At 41.0% G+C, this 25,463-nt stretch overlaps 1 protein-coding gene across 6 annotated transcripts; it reads left to right on the top strand.

Moving 5' to 3' along the window:
- Nucleotides 1-4,332: 4,332 nt before the first annotated feature.
- Nucleotides 4,333-21,670, top strand: LOC140201562 (uncharacterized). Of its 6 annotated transcripts, XM_072265986.1 has the most exons (6): nt 4,333-4,526; nt 9,673-9,930; nt 14,220-14,276; nt 17,609-17,758; nt 19,685-19,980; nt 20,432-21,670. In XM_072265986.1, exons 1-5 carry the CDS (start codon nt 4,430-4,432, stop codon nt 19,948-19,950), a joined length of 828 nt encoding a protein of 275 aa, XP_072122087.1. In that variant the 5' UTR covers nt 4,333-4,429; the 3' UTR covers nt 19,951-19,980; nt 20,432-21,670. The 6 variants fall into 6 exon arrangements, with proteins under 6 accessions (XP_072122087.1, XP_072122342.1, XP_072122255.1 ...); XM_072266241.1 differs by having other exon boundaries at nt 14,223-14,276; nt 17,612-17,758; nt 19,685-21,670; XM_072266154.1 differs by having other exon boundaries at nt 14,223-14,276; nt 19,685-21,670.
- Nucleotides 21,671-25,463: the final 3,793 nt, after the last annotated feature.

The following is a 25,463-nucleotide window of genomic DNA, read 5'->3' as shown; positions in this document are numbered from 1 at the left end:
TGAATGATATCACCCTGTTCTTGCTGACTGGGCTGACCATCTGCAGAATGAAACCTTGCTTCCCCATCTTATTCACTAGCTTGGAAAATACGATTATTTTTCTGTAGTGACAACTAATATGAATAATTACAGTTGCTGTAATTGAGAAATAATTGGGAGTTGTTTTGGACTCTGGTTTCTGTAATTTCTCCGAGATATTTATCAGAAGTATGTGGTGGAAAAATTCAGATATTTTGTTGTTTCTGATGTCTGATCTTCAACCACATCTTTCTGCACTATTCCCAAATCCCTTGAATTACTTAATATCTGTGTTTTGTTTTGAAATAACTCAATAATAAGCCTCTCGGGGTAGATAATTCCAAAGACTGACCACCTTTCTCCTCATTTCTAATCATAGCATCCATGATCTGGTTATAGGAGATACAAGAGACTACAGATATGAACATGGAGGAAAACCAAACTGCTGAAAGAACTTAATAAGTATTATCTGGTTCCACAAATCACCTTCCAGTCTTTGCCTTTACCTTACTCCCTCCACCCATTTGCCTCAGTATTTTTCCCCTCATCTGATTCCACCCAACACCCAGCAGCCTCTGTATCTAAATTGCTCCATTCCCATCTGGTTCCAACTGCCCATCATTCATCTGTTATTTGGTTCCACCCATCAACTAGCTCCCTCTCACTTCTCTGCACTAGCTGTCTTTTCCCTACACTATGCAGGGTCCTATCCTGAAATGTCAACCATCCCTTTGCTTTCACATATGCTGCCTGACCCACTGAGCTCCCCCAGTGGTGTTTAGCTACAGGATATGGAGACATATAGTTTAAGTGCATAATAAAAAATAGTTACTTAGAAGAAGTTATACAACTGCAATTCTGATACTAGGGATCTGTTTTGAGTTTCACTTCCACTTTCAAAGAGATCTGCAGTGAAACTGACATTGCCAGTAAAGAAATATTTTTGCCCAGGATTACATTTGAAATAACAGAAATCAAGGTTCATTCCATCAGGTTTAGCAGGAGTGCCTTCTGTTTAGCATTGTGAGTGACTTTCTTGGGCTGCAGCTGTAGGAAGTTGCCCACGCACGTTATCAATCATAACAAGAGCTGAGCAATTACAACGGACCTTATCAATGATGCCTATATCTTAATAACAAATTTAAAAGCTCAAGAATATAATGATCTGTTGATTGTTGCTTGTTCTTTAGCTTTAGCTTGGTATATATTGGTTCAAGGACTGAATGGTCCTTTAACCTTACACACCAGTTCTATTTTGTACTTCTCTTTGCCCTCCTAGATATTTTGTAAGTATCCCCTATTAACCTATTCTTTTTATTTGACTCTGTGATTTGTCGACCAATCTGTTCCACACTGCTGACTGCATGGATGTTTGTTAGACGTTCCCCAGCAAAGTGGTTGGCCCCTTTTTATTTCTAAGATCTAGTTATGGTTGAAGCAATGTTTTATAAATGGTCATTATGACTTCCTTGCTGTTGTACCTTTTTGCTATTAGTGATATTATCCAAAATCCAATATTACTCACCTTTTCAACCTGACCTTCCACTGTCAATGAGCTATGTTATGTATACAATTCAACCAACCTCTCTGTCTGTAACAGATATTTTATAGCTACCTTATACCTTTCTTTCAGATTTACCCTCTTATTTAAAATGCCCTTCCAATTCTTCCTTCCAAAATATAAGATTTCTCAGCCTTAAATTTCACCTGTCATTTGTCCATGCATTTCATTAAAGTGCCAATATCTCCTTCAACTCTTTTACTGTCCTCACCACAATTCATCAGGGTCTCAGGTTTTTAATTCATCTATAAATTTGAAAAAAATTCAAATTCAAGTTCTTAATTTCTATTAAGAAATTATCTTAGTGCTGACCACTGAAGGACTTCAGCCCTGCAGTTGGATAAAACAACAATTCACCACAAATCACTGCCTTGTTACGAAAGAGAATGTTCTATTCATTCTGTTATAACCCCGATGAACATTATGGACCTGCTCTGTTGGCACCAGAATGTGTGGTGACTCTTGCAGGGTGCCTCCAGCACATCCTTAGGTCAGAGTTATAGGAAAGTACAGCACAGAAACAGGCCATTTGGTGCATCCAGGCCACACCGAAACATTTCAACTGCCCACTCCCATCAACTTGCGCCTAGACCATAGCCCTCCATCCCCCTGCCATCTATGTACAGATCCAAACTTCTCTTAAACATTGAAACTGAGCTTGCATGCACCACTTGCACTGGCAGCTCGTTCCACACTCTCACGACCCTCTGAGTGAAGAAGTTTACCCTCATGTTCCACTTAAACCTTTCACCTTTCACCCTGAACTCATGATCTCTAGTTGTAGACCCACCCAACCTCAGTGGAAAAAGCCTGCTTGCATTTACCCTATCTATAGCCCTCATAATTTTGTGCACCTCTATCAAATCTCCCCTCAGTCTTCTACATTCCAAGGAATAAAGTCCTAATCAGTTTGGTCTTTCCTGATAAAGTCAAGTCCTCCAGTCCTGGCAACATCCTTGTAAATTTTATCTATATACTCTTTCAACTTTATATACATCTTTCCTGCAGGTAGGCAGACATCCCACCCTGCAAAAACTCATTTCAGGGAGGTAGCACCATCAATTTGCAGGAGACTCCCGGGAGAGATGGGATGTCTGCAACAGAGTAGCTCCTTAGCAGCTAGCCAGCTAGTTTAAATAACGTTAGCTATGCTAATGAACAAATGACAGCTGTTAAACTCACCTCAACACATCTTTTACAGTCTTAACCCACCATGGGCAATAGAAAAGTCACTGTTGCAAACAGCGCAGCGAGCAACACTGTCATTATTTTGACCCCTATTAGGCAAGGGTACACTTTAGTGTAGTCTGGGGTGATGTACGTTTTATATATTTTTTGGAACACTCTGCCATGGTGCGCTCTCGCTCGCGCTCTCTCTCTCTCTCATGGTCGCTCTCTCACTCGCTTGCTTTCGCTCTCTCTCGCACGCGCTCTCTCTTGCTTTCTCTCGCTCGCTCTCAAAAAAATTGATTTCCTTGATATTGTATATAATATGCGGGCATCAGGGAGCCAACTATTAATATGCGGGAGACTCCCGGAACTTCCGGGAGAAGTGGGATGTCTGAGGTAGGTGACCAAATCTGCACACAATACTCCAAATTAGGACTCACCAACATGATATACAACTTCAACATAACATTCCATCTCCTGTACTCAATATGTTGATTTACGAAGGCCAATGCATTGATTTATGAAGACCTTTCTTCATGGCCCTATCTACCTATGACACCATCTTCAATGAACTATGGATCTGTATTCCCAGATCCCTTTGTTTCACCGCACTACTCAGTACCCTACCGTTCACTGTGTATGAACCATCCTGGTTGGTCCTACTGAAGTACAGCACCTTCTGAAACATTTTTCCAACTGGTTCAGATCCCACTGCAAGCTCTGATAGTCTTCCTCGCTGTCCACTATACCCCCAATCTTGGTGTTATCCAAATTTTCTCACTCAAACATCGAAGAGCTAAAGCCTCAAAGAACCATTCTAACACTGTCCACTCCAACAAAGGCTGCTCCACTTGCCCCTACTTTAATTTTATTTGTTCTTGCCAATCAATCTCGATTGCTGACTGGCTGCTGCTGTGTTGATTGTTAACACAAGTGACACATTTCACTGCAAGTTCCAATTTGCACATGATAAATAAATGAATCTGAATCTAAACACCCTTTATGTCACACCTTCAGTTTTGCTCTTGTGAGATTTTGCCCTGTTGATATTTGCTACAATGATACCATAGGTCCAGGCTAGGACTGTATAGTCATCAAAGATCTCACCGTTAAAGGAGTGGACGTCGTCATCGGATTTTGATGGACAACCGAAGAGAAGAGATACCACAGGCACTTTAAGGCTTTAAAATAATTTCATGGGTTAAAACGTCTGGGAATGATGGATTGGTGCAACTTTCCCAGGTTGCCCAAAGCACAAGTGCATGTCCTTCCTCACCAAAAAGCTGACTGTTCCTTTAAATCGTATGAGCAAGATGTGTGGTCAAAATACTAAACAAAAGTATCACTGCCAAATTGTTTTATCAGAGCTACAAATGTAAATGTAAGTGATGTTTCTTTTTAAAGCAAAGCCAAATGAACCCCACTCCAAGTGAATGAGGGTGAAAATCTTTTACTGAAATGTGCCAAAGCAGTCAGCCAAGCATGACTGGAGAGGAAGGAAACTCCTCTTCCTTTACAGATAGTGCTGTTTAATGCGCTGCGGAACTTGGAGATTCCCTTGCGAATTACGTGGAAGAGATAAACAACAAAGCATGCTGGACAGGGGCTGAAACTTCCACACCGCATGTGACTTAAGGGAGGAAGCAACAGAGCATTTTCACAGTAACACAACTTGGAAAAATGAATCTGAGTGGTACGCCGAAGGTTTACAAAGCTGGACACCTAAAGCCTCAGATGTCCAGCACTGAAGTGTTATCAAGCAGGACAATAGAGTTTGGTAAGAATTCACATTCTATTGTTACTTGTTAGATGTAGAGAGAGGGATCTTTGCTTCTGGCTTAAAGTTATTACACTAATTAATGCTCTCAACCAACTGGTAAGAAGATACTCCATAAAATAAAATAAGGAATCTCTGAAATAAAAACTTCCCTGGAGTATAGGAGGCTGAGGGGTGACATTATGTAGGTGCTTAAATCCATGAGGAGCATGAATAGGGTTAGTGGTCACAATATTTTTCCCAGGGCAGGGGAGTTTAAAACTAGAGGGCACAATTGTCAATGTGAAAGGGAAAAAATTTAGAAGAGAACTGAAGGAAAGCTTCTTTAGATGGAGAGTGTTGGTTATGTAGAACGAGCTGCCAGAGGAATTTGGAGAAGTGGGCACAATTACAATGTTTAAAACAGAAACAAGAGGGGATCTGCAGATGCTGGAAATCTGAGCAACATACACAAAATGCTGGAGGAACTCAGCAGGCCAGGCAGCATCTGTGGTAAAAGAGTACAGTTGACGTTTCAGGCCCATCCTGCCAAAGGACACGGTAGACCAAGGGCTTCCATGCTATATGTCTACGCCTCTGACTGGGATATATACATGGGATTAAGTTAGTGCAGAAAGTAAAAGAAAGTTTTTTAAACAATAGAATTTTTCATATTATTCTGAAGGAGCAACACCTGCGCATACGAAGCACCCCCCCCACCCCCCAGGATGAGGAGATACTTCACCTACAGATTGTTAAATTTTCATTTAACCTCTTTTATATGTGTTTAATTTTAAGTAGTTGTGAGAACAATGTGTAAGAATTGATTTTTGTATAATCATTGAGTCAGCAAAGTTTTCAGCAGTGGAGGTCAGCTTTGACTGTATATTCCTATTTCTGCATCAGCGCATGAATGGAGCTGCTAATGATTTCACAAAGTAATCCTGGAGTACTGATTAAAGAAATTAAGAATGGAATTTGGTTGAAAGAAGAGGCCTTTAAAATTACAAATAGTGGTCAGCTATAGTCCAGTTTTGGTTGTCATGGGAGAAATGGGCCAAAGGTCCTCCATTAACGTTATGATTCATTTCATGGTAGCTTTCTAGACATCCAAAATTATTATTGCCTCACCAGTGACAGCTCTTCAGCTGTTGAGAACCATTTCTCTCCTTAGGTGCAAACTAACCTACTGAGTTCCTCCAGCACTTTATATGTTGCTCCCTTCAGCTGCCGAGGCTCTAAGGTTCATACTATAAAACCCTCTTTGTCCTATCCTCTTAATTCTTCAGACTCTGCTTTGATCACTAATATCTCATTATTTGGTTCAGTGTCCTTTTAGTTTTCCTCCTTATAGTTATAGAGTCATAGTTGTCTATTCAATGCTGCCTAGTTCCATCAAACTGCACTCAGACCATAACCTTCCATACCCCTCCCATCAATAGAAAATATTTATCGAAATTTGTCTTAAATGTTGAAATTGCCCCCACAACAACCAATTGCGCTGGCAGCTCATTCCACACTCTCACTACCCTCTGAGTGAAGAAGTTCCCCCTTATGTTCCCCTTAAGCATTTCACCCAATACCTCTAGTTGTAGTCTCACACAACCCTAGTGAGAGAAAGCCTGCAGGCATTTACCCTAGCCACACCCCTCATCATTTTGTATACCTTTATCAAATCTCCCTCCAATCCTTGATGTTCTAGGGAATCAACTCCTAACCTATACAACCTTTCCCTATACCTCAGGTCCTCCAGTCCTGACCATATCCATGTAAATTTTCCCTGCGTTCTTTTGATCTTATTTACATCTTTGCTGTGGGTAGGTAACCAAAGTTGGACAAAATACCCCAAATTATGCCTCACTCTTCCAACATTTTCAACATATCATCCCAAAACCTGTAATCAATACATTGTATTATGAAGACCAATGTGCCAACAGCTTTCTTTACAACCGGATCTACAAACGTAAGTCTGATGTCACTTTCAAGGAATTATGGACCTGTATTGCCAGATCTATATTAAATTCCATCTGCTATTTTTCAACTCATTTTTCCAGCTGGTCCAGATCCTGTTGCAAGCCTTGATAGTCTGCCTCGCTGTCAACTACACCCCCAGTCTTGGTGCCATTCGCAAATTTGCTGATCCAGTTTACCACATTATCATCCAGATCATTGATTATAGGTGACAAACAACAACAGACACAGCACCAATCCCTGAGGCACACCACTAGTCACATTCCTCCGGTCAGAGAGGCAACCATCTGTTACCACCCTGTGGCTTCTCTCGTGAAACCAATGCTTAATTCAGTTTACTACCTTAACTTGAATGCCAAGTAACTGAACCTTCTTGACCAACCTCCCATGCAGGATCTTGTCAAAGCCCTTGCTAAGGTCCATGTAGGCAACAACGACTACCTTATCTTTATTAACTTTCCTGGTAACTTCCTTGAAAAGCTCAGTTAGATTGGTTAGACATGACTTACCTCGCAAAAAGCCATTTTGACTATCTCTAATCAATCTGTGCCTATCCAAATACTTATATATCCAGTCCCTTAGAATACCTGCCCATAATTTTCCCACTTCTGACGTCAGGCTCACATGCCTATAATTTCCTGGTTTATTCTTAAAGTCTTTTTTAAACCACGGAACAACTTTAGCTGTCCTCCAATTCTCCGGCACCTCAACCGTGGCTAAGGGTGTTTTAAATATCTCTGCTAGGGCCCCTGCAATTTCTGCACTAGCTTCCCACATGGTCCGAGGGAACACATTGTCAGACCCTGGGGACTTATCCACACAAATTTGCCTCAAGACAGTGAACACCTCCTCCTCTGTATAGGGTCCAAGACTTCACTACTGCAACGTCTCACATCTATAGACTCTGTCCATCTCCAAAGTAAATACAGATGCAAAGAATCCAATTAAGATCTCCTTACATAGATGAGCAATCTGACCTTCCAGAGAACGAATTTTGTCCCTTGCTATCCTTTTGGTCTTCATATATCTGTAAAAGCCTTTGGGATTCTCCTTCACCTTGTCTGCTAGAACAACTTTATGCCTTCTTTTCCTTCTCCTTAAGTGTTCCTTTGCATTTCTTATACTCCTTGAGTACCTGCCTACCTAACCCTGCTATGCACCTCCTTTTCTTTCTTAACCAGCGCCTCAATATCTCTTGAAAACCAAGGTTCCCTAAATCTGTTATCCTTGTCTTTTATTCTGGTAGGAATATACAAATTCTGTACTCTCAAAAATTCACCTTACCAAGAACACCTTTGCCAGAAAACAATTTGACTTTCTCCAAAATAGAATCTTAACCTGAGGACTAGGTCTATATCCTTTTCCATAATTACATTGAAACTAATGTAATTATGCCACACAACTGTGAGTATAGGAATAGAGTGAGCTAGAGGATAAATGTGTGGCTGAGGGATTGGAGCAGGGGGCAGGGATTCAGATTTCTTGATCATTGGGACCTCTTTTGGGGCAGGCATGACCTGTATAAAAAGGACGTGTTGCACTTGAATCTGACGGGACAAATATCCTGGCAGGGAGGTTTGCTAAAGCTATTGGGGAGAGTTTAAACTAGAATTGATGGGGGGTGGTGGGAACAGAACTGAAGACACAGAGGAAGGGGCGGTTGGCTTACAAATAGAGAAAGCTTGGAGACAGTGTGAGAGGGAGGTAGGCAGGTGATAGAGAAGGGATACGCTCAGACCGATGGTTTGAGATGTGTCTATTTTAATCCAGGAAGCATCATGAACAAAGTGGATGAGCTTAGAGCACTTGGAGCTATGATGTTGTGGCCATTACAGAGACTCAGATGGCTCAGGGGCAAGAATGGTTACTTCAAGTGCCAGGCTTTAGATGTTTCAGAAAGGACAGGGAGGGAGGCAAAAGAGGTGGGGGCGTGGCACTGTTGATCGGAGATACAGAGTCTCTGTGGGTGGAAGGAGCAGGAAGGGGTCAATAACTCTACTGGGTGTTTTTTATAGACCACCCAGTAGTAACAGGGACATCGAGGAGCAGATGGGGAGACAGATTCTGGAAAGATGTAATAATAGCAGGGTTGGCGTGCTGGGAGATTTAAATTTCCTGAACACAGTACAGAGGAGATGTCGGGGTAAGTTTTTTTTATGCAGAGAGTGCTGAATGCGTGGAATGGGCTGCCGGCAACAGTGGTGAAGGCGGATACAATAGGCTCTTTTAAGATACTCCTGGATAGGTACATTGAGCTTAGAAAAATAGAGGGCAATGGGTAACCCTATGTAATTTCTAAGGTAAGGACATGTTCGGCACAACTTTGTGGACCACAAGGCCTGTATTGTGCTGTAGGTTTTCTATGTTTCTAATGGCATTATGGTCACTAGATGCAAAATGTTTCCCTACACAAACCTCTGTCACCAGCCCTGTCTCATTCCTGAATAGGAGATCCAGTATCACACTCTCTCTAGTTGGGACATCTATGTATTGATTAAGGAAACTTTCTGAACATATTTACAATCTCTTTCTATGCCAGCTTAGAAAGGTAAAATCATCGACTATCACAACCTTATACTTCTTGCAAGTCTGCGATCCCTCTACAAATTTGCTCCTCTAAATCCCTAGGTGTGTTGGGTGGTGTATATTATAATTCCATTAACATGGTCATACCTTTCTTATTCTTCAGTTCTACCCATAAAGCCTCACTAGATGAGCTCTCTGTTCTGTCCTAAACGAACACTGCTGTGACATTTTCCCTGACTAATAATGCCTGCTCCTGCGCCATAACGACTAAAACAACAGAACCCCGGAACATTGAGCTGCCAGTCCTGCTGCTCCTGCAACCAAGTCTCACTAATGGCTATAATGTCATAATTCCACATGCAGATCTATTTCTAAACTCATCCACCTTTACAATACCCCTTGCGATGAAATATACACAGCTCAGAGCACTAGTCCCACCATGCCTGAACTTCTGATTCCTGACTTTGTATGTAGGCTTAGCAACATCTTCCTCCACAACCACTCCACTCTCTGTTCTGGCACTCTGGTTCCCACCCACTTCCTGTGATGTGTTTTGCGACATTTCATATAAAATTTGCTTTGTTACAGTAAGAGGATATTGCTGCTTTAATTAACGCTTGTAAAGATCATTTTCAACTAATAAACTACATGTTGTGTTTGCAATTGACAGATCTCCGCAAACATTACTACGCGATGAGCATGTCAATGCCCCCCGCGGTGGCGGAGCAGATTGCTTACTCCCTGTACAGTGCTCGGATTCTCAGTCAATATGAACTTAACGTCATTATCTCTAAGACTGAGGTGCTCTCCAAGGCATCCGAGCTGCTCTCTGTCGTCATCCGGAAAGGGTCGAAGGCCTGTGGCATCTTTCTCCAGGTTCTTAAAACATGTGACCCAAATCTCAGTGAACAACTAGTCAGAGAACAAGGTAAAAATTCTGCTTAGATCTTCCCTAACTGATGTCAGTCCTTTTATTCCTCTGTTATTTCTGAGCTATGATTTGACCCTGTGAGTCATACACTTTTAGTTCAGACACCTTTCCTAATTCTTCATATTATTTCCTTTTCTTCTTTATCTTCATGATCTGCCCCAAGACACAGATCCCTAGGTCCCTGCTCTGGAATTCTTTTCCTCAAATAATCTCTCCATACCTTTTTTTATTATTTAAGTATTTCTTTAAAAGCTGCACCATTGACTGAAGATTTTGGCCAAATCTCGTAATGGAGCATAAGACATGGAACAGTACAGCAAAGCATGCCAATCTAAACTATATTTCTTCTGTGAGCAGGAGATCCTTATCCCTCCATTCCCTGCATACTCACGTGTAGAGCCTCTTGTGTAGAATCTGTTTTGCATCACTGTGTTTTTCTATATAGATATGTGATCTTGCCTTATGGACTTAGGACGATGAGGAAATTCAATCCTGATGCTAAGAATGGGAGTGTGTGAAAATGATGTCAGACATACAAAATACATGACATAGTCTAACAGGATAGGAAAATTATATACACACAAAATGCTGGAGGAACTCAACAGGCCAGGCAGCATGTATGGAAAAGAGTATAGTCGCTGTTTCGGGCCAAGACTGGGAAGATTTAAACTTCTTCAGGGTAGGCATCCCTGGAAGAGGCTTCACAGTGCAGTAATCTAATCACAAACAAGAGAAAATAGTGGCAGTTTAGTTAAATTAAATAAGAACAGCGAAATAATTTATTACTCAAACATGAGGAGATTGCAGATGCTGGAATTTCAAGCAACACACATAAAAGTTGCATTCACGAATAATTTATTGCTGTTCATTTTGCTGCTAACAACAGCATATCCTGATTGTCATTGTGTAGGTAGCAATGATCTTAAATTGTTTGTTTATTCTCATATGCACAAGTGCAATGAACAGCTTATTTGCAGCAGGATCATACGCATATGTACATTCACAAGAAAAACATAAATTACACAAAGAAAGAACACAAAACAAGTCCATTGCAGTGCAAAGCGGTCAAGGTGGTGATAGTGTTGCTATAGTGAGGTGGTGATAAGTGTGGTGCAGGTTAGTTTGAGAATCAGATGGTTGAAGGGAAGAAGCTGTTCTTGAACCTAATGGAGGGCACTTCAGGCTACTGTACCTTCTGCCCAATGGGAGCAGCAAAAAGTAGGCATGGCCCAGATGGTGGGGATCTTTGATGATAGATGTTTTCTTCCTGAGGTAGTGCCTCATGTAGAGTAGATGATGAGGAGGGATATGCCCATGATGTATTGGGTTGAATGCACTCCTCTCTGCAGCTCTCTACAGCCCTAATAAAAGACTGATAACCCTTAAAGATTAGGATCTAAATGAAATGAAGGAGGCAAGAAGTCCCGTTTTTAAAAGCTTTGAAGAATTGGAAGTTCACAAATAAGAAAGTTTGTAGAATTTATAAAAATGGACATATTTCCGTATTTTCCCTACAACACATATCCTCCCCAGTCTGCAGCAGGGTTCCGTTCTTGTGAACAGTTTCCAACCCAGACAGGTGGCAAGTTGAAACTGTGGCCATGAGCCAAGTTGCCACATGGCAGGAGATGCCTACACCCCCTCAGCAGCTGGCAAATACAACCCACTCATCTTCCAAATACCCGTTTATATGTACAAGCTGTATGTAGGTTGGGCATTTGGAAGCTGGGGGAGAGGGGCGTGTGAACCTGTAGAGGAGACCATTGAGTATATGCCACCTCACACACCAGTCCTATTCCCCTCCTAATTTCTCTGTAACCTATTCTCCTGATCATTTCCATCATCTCCTCTCAGATCCTAACAACCACTGACATATTAGGTGCGACTTACAACGGCCGGTTTATCCAATACGTGTGTCTTTATGATGTGGGAGTATTGGAGGAAACTTAAGAGAGAATGTACAAAGTCCATGCAGTCAGCATCCGAGGTCAGAACTGCTGGAGCTGTGGGCCATCAGCACTACCCACTACTCTACTGTGCCAATTACTTATGGAGGAAAACGCCTGCACTGACTTGCCAATCCAAACACTACAACTTTATACATTTTTGAAGTATTCTTGATGGTTTCTGTAAAATCAATTGGTGTCAATATGAGCTATTAAACAAACATATTCCACATATTTAGCTATTATACAAAAAAAAATAACATTATCCAGAATCAACACCATCAGAAATTTCAAGCTGCTGTGCTGAAATGATGGAGTTAGCAATAAATTTAATGATGTCCTTGGGAGCAAGATGCTAAGACCTTTCTGTCAGTTAGAGAATTAATTATAAAGGTGTGGTATATAGTTGGCAAGCAGCCAAAACTCCAAGGCAATTGGGTATTTATCTTGGTGATAAATCCAAGACTCCTTCTGTAGTATCTAGTATTATAAATCTCTTCAGTAATTAATACCAAATGTCCCTACTAAATCACTCACTTCTGATCATAAACCTATGTTTTGTTGACTTTAGCATCTCCTTCCTGTGAAAAAGATTATGTTTTCACCCTACGTCCCTCATGATCTTATATACTTCTATCAGGTCACCCCTCAATCTCCTCCGTTCCCAGTCTAAACAACCTCTCCTTGTTTTTCAGCCCCAAACTCCAGGCAACATCCTGATAAACCTTTTCTGCATCTTTCTAGTTTAATAACATATTTCCTATAATGGGATGACATGAACTGCACACAATACTCTAAAAACAGCCTCACCAACATCATATGTAAGATCATAAAATATAGGAGCAGAATTAGGCCATTCAGCCCATTGAGTCTACTCTGCCATTCCATCATGGCTGATCCTGGATCCCACTCAACCCCACACACTTACCTTTTTGCCCTATCCTTTGATGCCCTGACAGATCAGGAAACGATCAACCTTAAGCATACCCTTGGCCTCCACTGCTATCGGTGGCAGACCATTCCACAGATTCACTACTCTCTGCCTAAAAGACATTCCTCCTTACCTCAGTTCTAAAAGGTTGTCCCTCAGTGTTGAGGCTGTGCCCTCTAGTTCTGGATACCCCCACCATAGGAAACATCCTCTGCACATCCACCCTATCTAGTCCTATTAGCATTCGGTAGGTTTCAATGAGATCCCCACGCATTCTTCTAAATTGCAGTGAGTACAGGCCCAAAGATGCCAAATGCTCCTCATATGTTAACCCCCTCATTCCTGGAATCATCCTCGTGAACCTCCTCTGGACTCTCTCCAATGACAACACATCCTTTCTGAGATATGGGACCCAAAACTGTTGACAATACTCAAGTGCGGCCTGCCTAGTGTCTTTTAAAGGCTCGGCATTATCTCCTTGCTTTTATATTCTGCAATATAACTTCCCAACTCCGATATACTCACAGCCCTCCCCGACTAATGAAGGCCAGTGTGCCAAATGCTTTCTTTACTACCTTATCCACCCATGATACCACTTTCAGTGAACAATGCACGTGCCCTTCCATGTCCTTCTGTTCCATGACAAACCCTGGGGCTCTATCATTCACTGTAGAAGTCTCACGCTGATTTGATTGCTTAAACCAGTGTATATGGTTTGAAAACCAATCTTCAGCCCACATATTTACCTGTTCAAGGTCCCTCTGCAATTTTTCATAACATTCTACACTACCTACATCACCTATTTTAGTATTATCCACAAATTTAGTAACCATACATTGTACATTCTCATCCAAATTCTTTACGTAAATTACAAACAACAAAGGTCACAGTATCAACCCCCGTGGCACACCACTACACACAGACCACCCGTCTGAGAAACAAACCTCCACCATCGCTCTCTGCTTTCTAACACTGAATTATGAATTCAATCCACTATCTCCCCTAGATCCCTACAATCTAACCTTCAAAACTAGCCTACCTTGAGGGACTTTGTCAATGACCTTGCTAAAATCCATATAGACATCATCCACTGCCAATACTTAAGACAGAAAACTCTCCCGATTAGCTTATTTATTTTTTCAAGTACTATCATCCATAAATGTGCTTACTACAAACTTGGGATTTTCTGAGAATATGCTCCTGTATTGTGCTCTGGAATAATTTTACTGACTTAAAGGTAGCAAATAAATACAGGTTCTTTTTCTTACAAAATTTCAATGATGAAAAACATCAATCCTAATTTTAATAATTTGATATGGCATTTAGTTATTTTATGTAATAAGAATGTTTTAGTGATTATAGAGGAATATTGATACAGAGTTTGTCTAACTTCTCTCAATTGGTTCCAGCAGTTAATTCTACTAATAAGATTCCAATGACTGAATTATTGAAGCCACCTTCTTATGGTAAGTACATTAATATGTCAAGATTTTTCAGAATTGGAAATTAGATTGTTCATAACTAACTCCAGCAATCTGCATTCAGGGGATGTAGAAAAATCAAATATAAAATGATAATTTAAAATACATGTACTGGAAAAACATGAACGTTTTTGATGAAATGATGTGTTTAATGCTTCAGTGTATTTTCATCAGAATTTTAGCCTTTTTTTATTCACAGAATTTAAAATTTTCCATTAGATCAACTTTTATGCTCAATATCTTAATACAGAACTAATAAATTTAAAATAATTGTCAATTTTCTTGGATCTGTATTTTATATTTTACCCAGAATATGAAATTGAAATTGGGGCCTGGTTTAACCTTTGCTTCTGATCATAGTGAAATGGATTAGAGAAAGGCAGATCACTGATGAAACTACACATCAAGATATGGGATAAATTTGAGAATTTGATCTACAGGATAAAATTCAAATGCTTTGGAATTTTGTTGCTTAATCACTCAAGCATTGCAAAGCATTGTGCATACTTAAAAATCATTGGACTTTAAATTAATAAGAAGAAAATCAGTGATTCCTAGAAGTAGCTTCTTATTGTTGCTGATATGTCATGCTTGCTTTCCATTTGCAAACATTTCAAGTTACTTTTTGAGCCAACTCTACATTGATGTCTACTTTCCTGATTACACCCATGGCAATATTCCATAGGAAGTGTCGAAGCTGCTTATTGGTGTTTAAGCAATGCTGTAATCCACCTTCACTCACCCTCAACCTACCTCAATCCAAAAAAAATATGAGCGTCTGGTCCTGCCACCAGAAGGAAACTGATGGCAGGACTAGACTTCAGAACAGCGTTTCTAAGCGTTGACACCGCTGCGGTCTAGTGTTATTTGCTATTGTGGAAAGAAACAATTTGCATAACATTTTCCAATCCAGAGAAATGCAGATTCATTGAGGCAGTTTCAAAATATTGTCACTGTTGAAATGGAGGGGCCATTAGTTTACATGCTGCAGTATAAGGCTGATTTAAGATATTGGTTAAAGGGTATCTATCAAGAGTGGCACTGGGAATAGTGTTTTGAGGTGAAACAAAGCTCTTGGCTTTACATCTCAACCAGAAGACGACAGAACCAGTGGTGCGCCTCAGAACTGCACTGGAGCACCAGCCTAAGTCATGTGCTCAAATAGCATCAGCATCAAGAGACAAGAGTGTCACTGACTAACTGATTCTAAACTCTTTTTCTTCTTTATTGCCCTTACTTAGAATTTAAATAATGCCAATATTTGCTGGGCTCTTCTACGATATACAATAGATACAGTATTTGTAAATGGAGCTGGTTGTTGGATTGAAGAATTATCTTTGACAAAGACAAAAGATAACTTACTTGCATTTGTCTGGTGAACTTAATGCCTGTCTCAAGGATTTCACAAAGGAAGCCTTTGACCAAGGGTAGAAATGTCAAATATGAGAGTGCATAGCTCTAGGGTGAGAAAGGGTAAATTTTGAAGGGAATGTGCAGAGCAGGTTGTTTACACAGAGAATGGTGTGTGCCTGGAATGGTCTACAGGGGTAGTGGTGGAAGCAGAGGCAATAGTGACATTTGAGTCACTTACACAGGGATATGAGCACGCAGGGAATAGAGGGATATAGATCAAGTGCAGGCAGATAGGAGGCCCTCCGTTGGTTGGGATTGACCATGGATGTTGCTTCCCAGTGCTCTATGTGAAACATATGCCAGTATACAAGCCAGGGCAGTAGAATATGGAGAGCAATGTGTTGCCCATGTAGCAAGCTCTCCTCCTCCACGTGGCTGAAGAATCCAAAGGGATGGCAAAGACTGATACAATTTGGCACCAGTGGCATTGCAGGAGTTGCCAGTCAGCATTAAACTGTCTTAGGGACTTCAGCTCTGGATTTTTTCCTCATGGCTTACTCCCGAAACATTTCCCACGAGTGGGTATACAGGCAAGGAATTGGAGGTTTGGGATCAGTTTTTCTTCTCCTAGAGTTGAGCTGCCAACCATGGCTGATAAACGCCACCTGCCCGAAGCGACTGGTTTTAAGGCACCAGTAACCAACCTTTGCCTCCTCCCCCCACCCCCCCAACTCCTGGAAGTAGAAATGTCTTCACTGGGCTTAGTAGCTAAGCCACACGTCTAGGCCAAGAGCTGGACTTGATTCTCAGAGGCTATTTGAGACTCGCGCCTTTGGGAGCACTTAATAGGTAGTGGGAGCATATCCCCTCTACCGCCCCTGCCTATACCAACCTTAAGGAATTGCAGACAGATAGGCTTAGTTTAATTTGTCTTAATTCTCAGCTGAAACATCATGGCTGAAGGGCCTGTTTCGGTGCTCTGTTCTAAATCCTGAGCATTGTTGATTTCCTTGCACAGTCTATATTCCCACATCCCCAAATATCCTTTAACCTCAGCCAACAAGTGGATGTTCATTCTCTGCTGTTTAAAAGCAGAAAACCTCTGTGGAAAGAAATTTACCCACATCTCAGTGAATCTTTGTCCTGAGGTTATGTTCCTACCATCTGGGTAGAAGAAACAGCACCTCTGTATTTAGGACGACTTGAAAGAACATATCTGATTGAAATAATGGTTGCATTCTGGCCCTCTAGTCAGTTTCTTAATAAATATAATGTGTCAGGAGAGGGGTGACTGCAGGAAGCTAGGGAGGATGCTGAATTTTCCTACTATAATATAGAAACTGAAAAATGCAGAAATGGAACTGGATCATCAGGTCAAACTGGCAGAGCTTTCAAAGAGAGCAGTCTGCATTAAACATAAGAGTTTCTGCAGATGCTTGAAATCTTGCGTAACACACACCGAATGCTGGAGGAACTCAGCAAGTCAGGCAGCATTTTTGGAAGGGAATAAACAGTTGATGTTTCAGGCCTATGTCCTTCATCAGGATTAAATCTAGGAATGTCGGCAGCATGCTAAATCAATCAGAATTGCAGGCTTTTAGTTTAATATGGAATATAATGAAGTGGGGTTACCCTAGGGATGTGGGAGTGAACAGTGAGTCCAGGCAGATGACCGATATTGTTGGAAGTAAAAATAAACTTTCGTCCTTATTGAGAAAGGATTTACCATGCAGCAATATTGAAGGAGAATTGCTGAGAAAGTCTCCATCAATCATCTTTAGAGCACCTCAGAAAAATGGTGTGAATTCTGCAATATTATCCCACCAATCAGTGAAATTTTCACACCCCATTTCTCATTCGTCCCTAACATTACTCAGGGTTGCCCTTCCAGCCTTCAAAGTGGGAGTTAAGTGATGGTTAATTACAAGATGGTCAGCAAGCACTTGTTATTTTTTCTCCCCCAGCAGTGCAGTCCCCGGTGATATGCAAGATATGCATCTGCAACTCAAGTCTGAACAACTGCACTTTTGGCTCAGGCAACAGTATGTCCATCATAACAACCACACCATTATCCAACACCGAGGAGCCTGCCACAAGTATAAATAAAGAATGCGGTATGTTTTCTTTGTTATTTCTTCATTCTGCAATTGTAACAATGAACCTTCATTTCTGATCCATTGTTTAGATAGCTCTCTATAGTCAGAGCCATTTCATTCAGCCAATGGTCTAACCTGGCATATACTGTAAACAATGAAGACAGGCCATAATGGGAGGCTGAAGTCTGCTGACTTTACATTTCTCCACAGTATATTCCATCTGCATTCAATCTGTATGTCAGTTTGTAATTTCTTTGTGTCTTCACAACTTCCTTTCCCTTAAGGACTTTATCCTGCAGATGCTCTACTAAGAATCCAGAATTCAAATTCCACTATCACAGCTCATAGAGTCATACAGAGTGGAATCAGGGCCATTGAACCAATCTGTCCATGCTGGCCCAGGTGAACTAGTCTCATTTGCCTGCATTTGACCCATCTGAAGCAGGGGCTCCCAACCATCTTTATGCCATGGAGCCTTACCATTAACTTAGTGGTTCTTGGTTGGGAGGTTAGGAACCCCTGGAAAGCTTCCCTGTCCACGTACCTGTCTAGATGTCTTATAAATTCCCTGTCCACGTACCTGTCTAAATGTCTTATAAATTTAGTTGGGGAGGTTGCATTATTGCATTAAGGCAACATTTCACTGCTGCCCTTCCTTCATCGCACTTGAGAAGGTGCTGAGAGGCTTTATCTTATCTGCATCTATTTTAATTGTTCCGGGATAGTAGTGTTATTCTATGGGATTTAAATTCAGATTGACAATATTTAATTATTTTAAAAACCAGCGATTAAAAGTTTAAATCAAAGTAAATTTATAATCAGAGTATGTATGCCACATACAACCTTGAAATTCAGCTTCTTGCATAAAGATGACAGAACTATCAGATTGTTGTAAAAACCCACTGGTGTTCTACTATCTGCCATCCTTACCCAGCCTACGTGTAATTTTAGGCCCACTAAGTGAAAGGTTGACACTTAAATAACCCCTGAAATGGCTCAGTCAACCATTAAGTTCATGAGAAATTAGGGATAGGTATTAAATTCTACTTTTCCAGTGACTCTCAAAAAAATGAATGCATATCATCTCCCTTTGAGTGATTGACACAGATGGTGACCCAGTAACTGATACTTATTTTATTCCACTGGTCACAGTTTGGCAACCTGAAATAAGCTCTTCATTCCTACCGTTTCTATTTGTTAGTCTATCCTCAATCCATTATTCTGTGCCATAGTCTCTACTTATCTAATTTACAGAAAGCCCAAATAAACCCCATTCTATGGTAGTCACAATATCAAACACCTACAGATTTGTAAAATATGATTTCCCTGTTTAACTTATGTTGGACTAGACATTAGGATTTTACAGGTGCTTTGTTGGCATTTTCCCAATAAGAGATTCTACCATATTATTCACTGTAAAATTACTATTTTGTGCAATTTTATATAAGCGTGCTGTGGGCACGTGGCCAAGTGGTTAAGGCATTCGACTAGTGATCTGAAGGTTATGAGTTCGAGCCCCATCCAAGGCAGCGTGTTGTGTCCTTGAGCAAGGCACTTAACCACACAGTGCTCTGCGACGACACTGGTGCCAAGCTGTATCGGCCCTTGCCCTTCCCTTGGACAACATTGGTGTCGTGGAGAGGGGAAACTTGCAGCATGGGCAACTGCTGGTCTTCCATATAACCTTGCCCAGGCCTGTGCCCTGGAGAGTGAAGACTTCCCGGGCGCAGATCCATGGTCTTGCAAGACTAACGGATGCCTTTAAATATAACCGGGGAAACACGCAATGTATAAAAACAAAGCCATGTACTGCCAGAGAAAATTAAATCTCTTTCCAATATTTTTTTTCCTTTAAGACTTGTGTTTATTTTTGGCACCTGATTTGGCTAGTGCATTTTCTTAGCTATGTATCTAATCATTGACCTCGATAAATTTTCTGATTAGGAAACGTCATCGGTGCAACATCTACATCTTGCTTGTCCAGCATTTCAAATGACACAGATGTATATAGTATGGAAACCTTCCAAGCTGACATCGAAATCGTCAGATCTAAATTAACAAATATTACTGTTGGAGAAAGCAATGTGTTCACAGTTGTGGAAGAATTCAGCAATAAAGATGATAATGAGAAGGATCTGGAAGAAGAGTTAGAAGGAAATGACTACAATGAACAGTCAGCAAAGGTGTCGGTGGCCAAAGCATGTGTATAATTTGAAATACAGCATGTAGATTACTATATAGTAAGTGACTTTATGTTGTTTGAGAATTATGGATTGTCATTAATTAGAAAAACAGGAGGATCATAACCATAATTTTTCAACTCAAGGGGATTAGGTATTTCCGTGCTGAGGAAATACTATGGGAAATGTATAATAAGCTCAAAATGTGTGAGTTGGGTGAGCCACAGAGAGATGTTCACTGTCCAGAACCACCTCCAAGGATAAGCCATTGTTTGCACAGGAAGAGGATGAGTAACAATGGAACATGTGGAATTGGGGTAACACAGCCGTACTGGTTGGAAGTTAATACATAGAAAGCAGAATTGGGTATTATGGAGCCTTGTCTGTTCAGAATGCTAGACCCACGTGAGTTTGAAACTATTAAAAATGCATCATTATTGTGGGAAATGCGATTTTTCTCTGCAAATACAGAACTTTGTTCCAATTGCAGACTTTTTGTTTTGTTTTCCAGGATGAAATTCAGTGGGAGATTGAAATATTAAACACAGAGACTCTGTGAATGCCGTCTGGTAGTTATAACAGCAGAATGCACCCAGCAGGCTCTGGAATTCAGTTGTTCAATCTTCATGGTTAAATCTTATTATAAACCACTCTGCCAAAAACTGATTTTCTGTAATTCTGTAAAATCCCAATTTCTCAGTGTTACTGATTTATTAGCTTCACAGGGAATATCAAAGTGGCACAACTGAGGTTCAAATCAGATAAATTGATCTCTTTTAATAGCACAATTCCCTAGCCCAGAGGACAGAAGTATATTCAACACTAAAGTTGATAGGACACTAAGGAGGAAGATAGGCTTGAGACAGGAGATCAACAATCATTTTTGAAAGAATGACTTGAAAAGCTGTTCCTACATTGATTTCATATTTTTAAGTATCATCTGCTCATTGTGTTAGTTTTGTATATCTAACCACTTCAAAACAGGGGTTGCCCTGTTCAGTATTTATTTATTTATCTATCTATCTATCTACACATCCACTTGCAGGATGTGACCATTGTGATAAGGTAGTACATGTCCATCACTAATTGCTTCTTGATCAAGCTCCCATAGTGGACTGAAGGGAGTTAAAGATTGTCCAGGAGGCCAAGTATGGAGCAGTAAAAAATTCTCTGTGCATTCTGGATGGGAAGAAGTCATTAAGGTAGATAAGGGCAAAGACATTTCTCACCCCATAGCATGCCTCTACAGCTGTATTGACACCTTTAGGAACAGCCGACAACACTCCAAGCTCCCACTGAAGCTCCTGGCTTCCCAGTATCTCACCACATATTGCAGCTTCTTTGCATCATCTCATTTCTCAGCTTTCATTCACCCACCCATTAATCATTCTTCTGTTCACTGCCAGCCACGTGGCCAATTTAAGATAAGGTTATGACTCACCAAAATGGGGCATCATCGCACTGGAGACAGAAGAGACCACAAAATTATGGACTCAGAGGAACGCAGCATGACAGGCAGGAAATGGACAGTTGACGTTTCAGATTGAGATGTTCATTGTACGTACCTGTTCATTTAGGGTTCCCAGCTTGGGAAAGCCCAGATCAAAAGCTGATCGACTGCTAAAACGGGATATAGGTGCGGCCCTGATTGACCACATTTACTCTTCACTGGCACCACTGCATTCTCAGCCTTGAAGAAAAGCATTTGTACATAAATTCAGTGTGAGGTGGGAGTACTGAGGACAGGGGTGGTGGGGGTTGGGGGGGGGGGAGAGGTGCAGTTTATAATCTGTTATACCAGCGAGTGCTATCACTTAATTGTCATATATAGTAAATATATGTACAAAGCACCACCAACCTGCAAAATAAAAGTGTTTGATATCCTGATCTGTCAATAAGTATTTATTTAACATAATAAACCCAAGCACATACTGTACAGGAGATATCAATATTAATACAGATATAGATTAGTCTTCTTTGATACCTTTCAACTAAGGTAGTATGTTGGTTCAGAACATCTTTTGTTTCTACACTGACCCCTCAAATATGACCCTGAAGGCCAGGTAGGTACTGTACAATTTTCTGACACTGCTGTTCGGACGGGATAGGTAGGTGTCCCTCTAGAAGAAAATTAACTATAGAGCTGCTGGAGTTTGGTGTTAACTAGTTAAATTCCATCAGAGGCCCTGTAGATAAGTTACTATGTCAACCAAATAGAAAACCACCTGTTAAATTGGCAGGACAAAGGTTTGGGGTGGGGAGGCGGGGGGGGGGGGGGGGGTCAATTGTGTGAACAACAAACCGGGCAAAGAGATGTTCCAAAAGCCCATGTTTATTTCAGTAATTTGGTAACAAAGCTGGTGACTTCTCTTTGGTTTTATAGTCAACGGCCAAATAGCCAATTATCAAGTATGAGGGTTAGGCTGGAGATTAGGCACTAGAGTTACACCTTCAAACAGAGTTTTCTTTCCAAACCTTTAGAAATATTCCCACAACATGTGAAGTATAACTGACATAAACTTTGCAACACACATGAAATGATGGAGAAACACAACAAGCAGCATCTATGGAGGGGAATAAACCATAGAACCATAGAACCATAGAAACTACAGCACAGAAACAGGCCTTTTGGCCCTTCTTAGCTGTGCCAAACCATTTTCTGCCTAGTCCCACTGACCTGCACATGGACCATATCCCTCCATACACCTCCCATCCATGTATCTGTCCAATTTATTCTTAAATATTAAAAAAGAACCCGCATTTACCACCTCGTCTGGCAGCTCATTCCATACTCCCACCACTCTCTGTGTGAAGAAGCCCCCTCTAATGTTCCCTTTAAACTTTTCCCCCCTCACCCTTAACCCATGTCCTCTGGTTTTTTTCTCCCCTTGCCTCAGTGGAAAAAGCCTGCTTGCATTCACTCTATCTATACCCATCATAATTTTATATACCTCTATCAAATCTCCCCTCATTCTTCTACGCTCCAGGGAATAAAGTCCCAACCTATTCAACCTTTCTCTATAACTGAGTTTCTCAAGTCCCGGCAACATCCTTGTAAACCTTCTCTGCACTCTTTCAACCTTATTTATATCCTTCCTGTAATTTGGTGACCAAAACTGAACACAATACTCCAGATTCGGCCTCACCAATGCCTTATACAACCTCATCATAACATTCCAGCTCTTATACTCAATACTTCGATTAATAAAGGCCAATGTACCAAAAGCTCTCTTTACGACCCTATCTACCTGTGACGCCACTTTTAGGGAATTTTGTATCTGTATTCCCAGATCCCTCTGTTCCACTGCACTCCTCAGTGCCTTACCATTAACCCTGTATGTTCTACGTTTTGGACTGAGACTCTATACCAGGATTTATTTCCCTCCATAGATGCTGACTGACTTGCTGAGCTCAACATTTTCAGCATCGGCAGTATTTCTCGTGTTTAAAAAGAATGGTAAGTTCAGTGTGTTTCATGAAAACTAGAGAACACTGGTACAGAGGTAGTAGGATCCATACACTTATCACCTTGAACCTTCGCCATGGCCTCAACTCCGCTTTTCTGTCCATTCTGTAAAACCCTTGACTGTCTGTCTCAGCTGTGAACATTGTAAATCATTTGGCTTCTTCATCTCCATGGGACAGAGAATTCTGTGAATTCACATGTGTCGGAGAACAAATGCTACCTCATTCTTAGTGGGCCACACGTTAGTGCTGAAATTATATTCTCCTAGTTCTAAATCCTCCATGAAAGGACATGTTGTGTCAGCATAATCCACCACTCATCAGAAGTATGTGGAATAACCTTCCATGTAGGAAAGTAATAACGTGTCTACAATGAAGAGCTGGGCGATTATTTAGTAAAGAATAAACACACGTCATTAAATACAATTTAATGAGAAGAATAGAGGGGTTTAAAACAAATTAAGTCATCCCAGCAATATTAACAAACCTCCAGCATTGGTAGGAAGGAGGATGACATTCTGCAAAGTGAGTTTAGGGAGTTAGGAGCAGTTAAAAGGCAGGACCTCCAGGGTTGTGATCTCATTATTACTACACATGCCACTTGCTAGTGTGGCCAGAATAGTAAGATCATGCAGCTGAGGAGTTGGTGTAGGAGAGAGGGCCTCAGAGTTTTGGGTGATTGGGCTCTCTTCCAGGGAAGTTGGGACCTGCACAGAAGAGAGTTTGCACCTGAACTGAAGGGGAACTAATACCCTTGCTCATTCTGCACAGGGAGGTTAAACTAGAGTTGTAGGGGGATGGGAACCAGAGTGCCAGAACTGTTAGTGGAGAGGTTGTGGAGGCAGACGTTGTTAAGACCTCAAAGAAAGTCAGGAAGCAAATGGTTGAGTATGGTGTTCTGAGTTGCTTATACTTCAATGCAAGAAGTATTCTAGAGGAGCTCAGGGAGTGGATTAACATGTGGAATTGTGGTACTGTAGCCATTAGTGAGATTTGGCTGGAAGAGGGGCAGGACTGGAAGCATAATATTTTGGGGTTCCACTGTTTTAGGCACCTAAGAGCAGGAGGGATCAAAGGGGAGGGGTGACGTTACTACTCAGGGAAAATGATATTGCAGTGCTCAGTCAGGACAGACTGGAGAACTTGTCTAGTGAGGTGTTATGGGTGGAACTGAGGAATAAGAAACGTATGATCAGGTTAATGGGTCTACATTACAGACAACCCAACAATCCCCAACATTTAGAGGTACAAATTTGTAGAAAGATCACAGACTATTACAAGAAACATAAGGTTGATATATAGTAGGTGATTTTAACTTTGCATATATTGACTGGGACTCCCAGATTGAGCTTGTCAAATGTGTTCAGGAAGGTTTCCTTTATCAATACACAGAAGTCCCAACTACTCAAAAATAGCAGATGGAATTTAATGCAGATAAATGTGACATGTTGCATTTTGGGAGGATCAACCAGGGTAGATCTTACACACTGAGGGGCAGAGCACTGAGGTAGAACAACTTGATCTGGAAATACAGGTTCAAAGTCCATTGAAAATGATGTCAAGTTACAGAGAGTCGTTAAGAAAGCTTTTGGCACATTGGCCTTCATAGGTCAAGGTATTGAGTACAGGAGTTGGAATGTTACATTGAAGTAGTATAAGACAGGCCTAATTTGGAGTACCGTGTGCAATTTTGGTTACCCACCTACAGGAAAGATGTAAATAAGATTGAAATAGTACAGAGAAAATTTACAAGGATGTCACTGGGACCGGAGGGCCTAACTTATAAGAACATAAGAAATAGGAGCAGGAGCAGGCCATCCGGCCCATCGAGCCTGCCTTCCTATTCAATAAGATCATAGCTGATCTGTCCATAAACTCAGCTTCATCTACCTGCCTTTTCCCCATAACCCTTAATTCCCCTACTATGTAAAAATCTATCTAACTGTATCTTAAATACATTCAGTGAAGAAGCCTCAACTGTTTCCCTGAGCAGAGAATTCCACAGATTCACCACTCTCTGGGAAAAACAGTTTCTCTTCATCTCCATCCTAAATCTTCTCCCCTGAATCTTGAGGCAA

This window comes from Mobula birostris, chromosome 1 (genome assembly GCF_030028105.1).
Source record: "Mobula birostris isolate sMobBir1 chromosome 1, sMobBir1.hap1, whole genome shotgun sequence".
NCBI classification, from domain to species: Eukaryota; Metazoa; Chordata; class Chondrichthyes; order Myliobatiformes; family Myliobatidae; genus Mobula; species Mobula birostris.
Note: the sequence above shows the minus strand (reverse complement) of the source record. Positions and strands in the feature narration are given on the sequence as shown.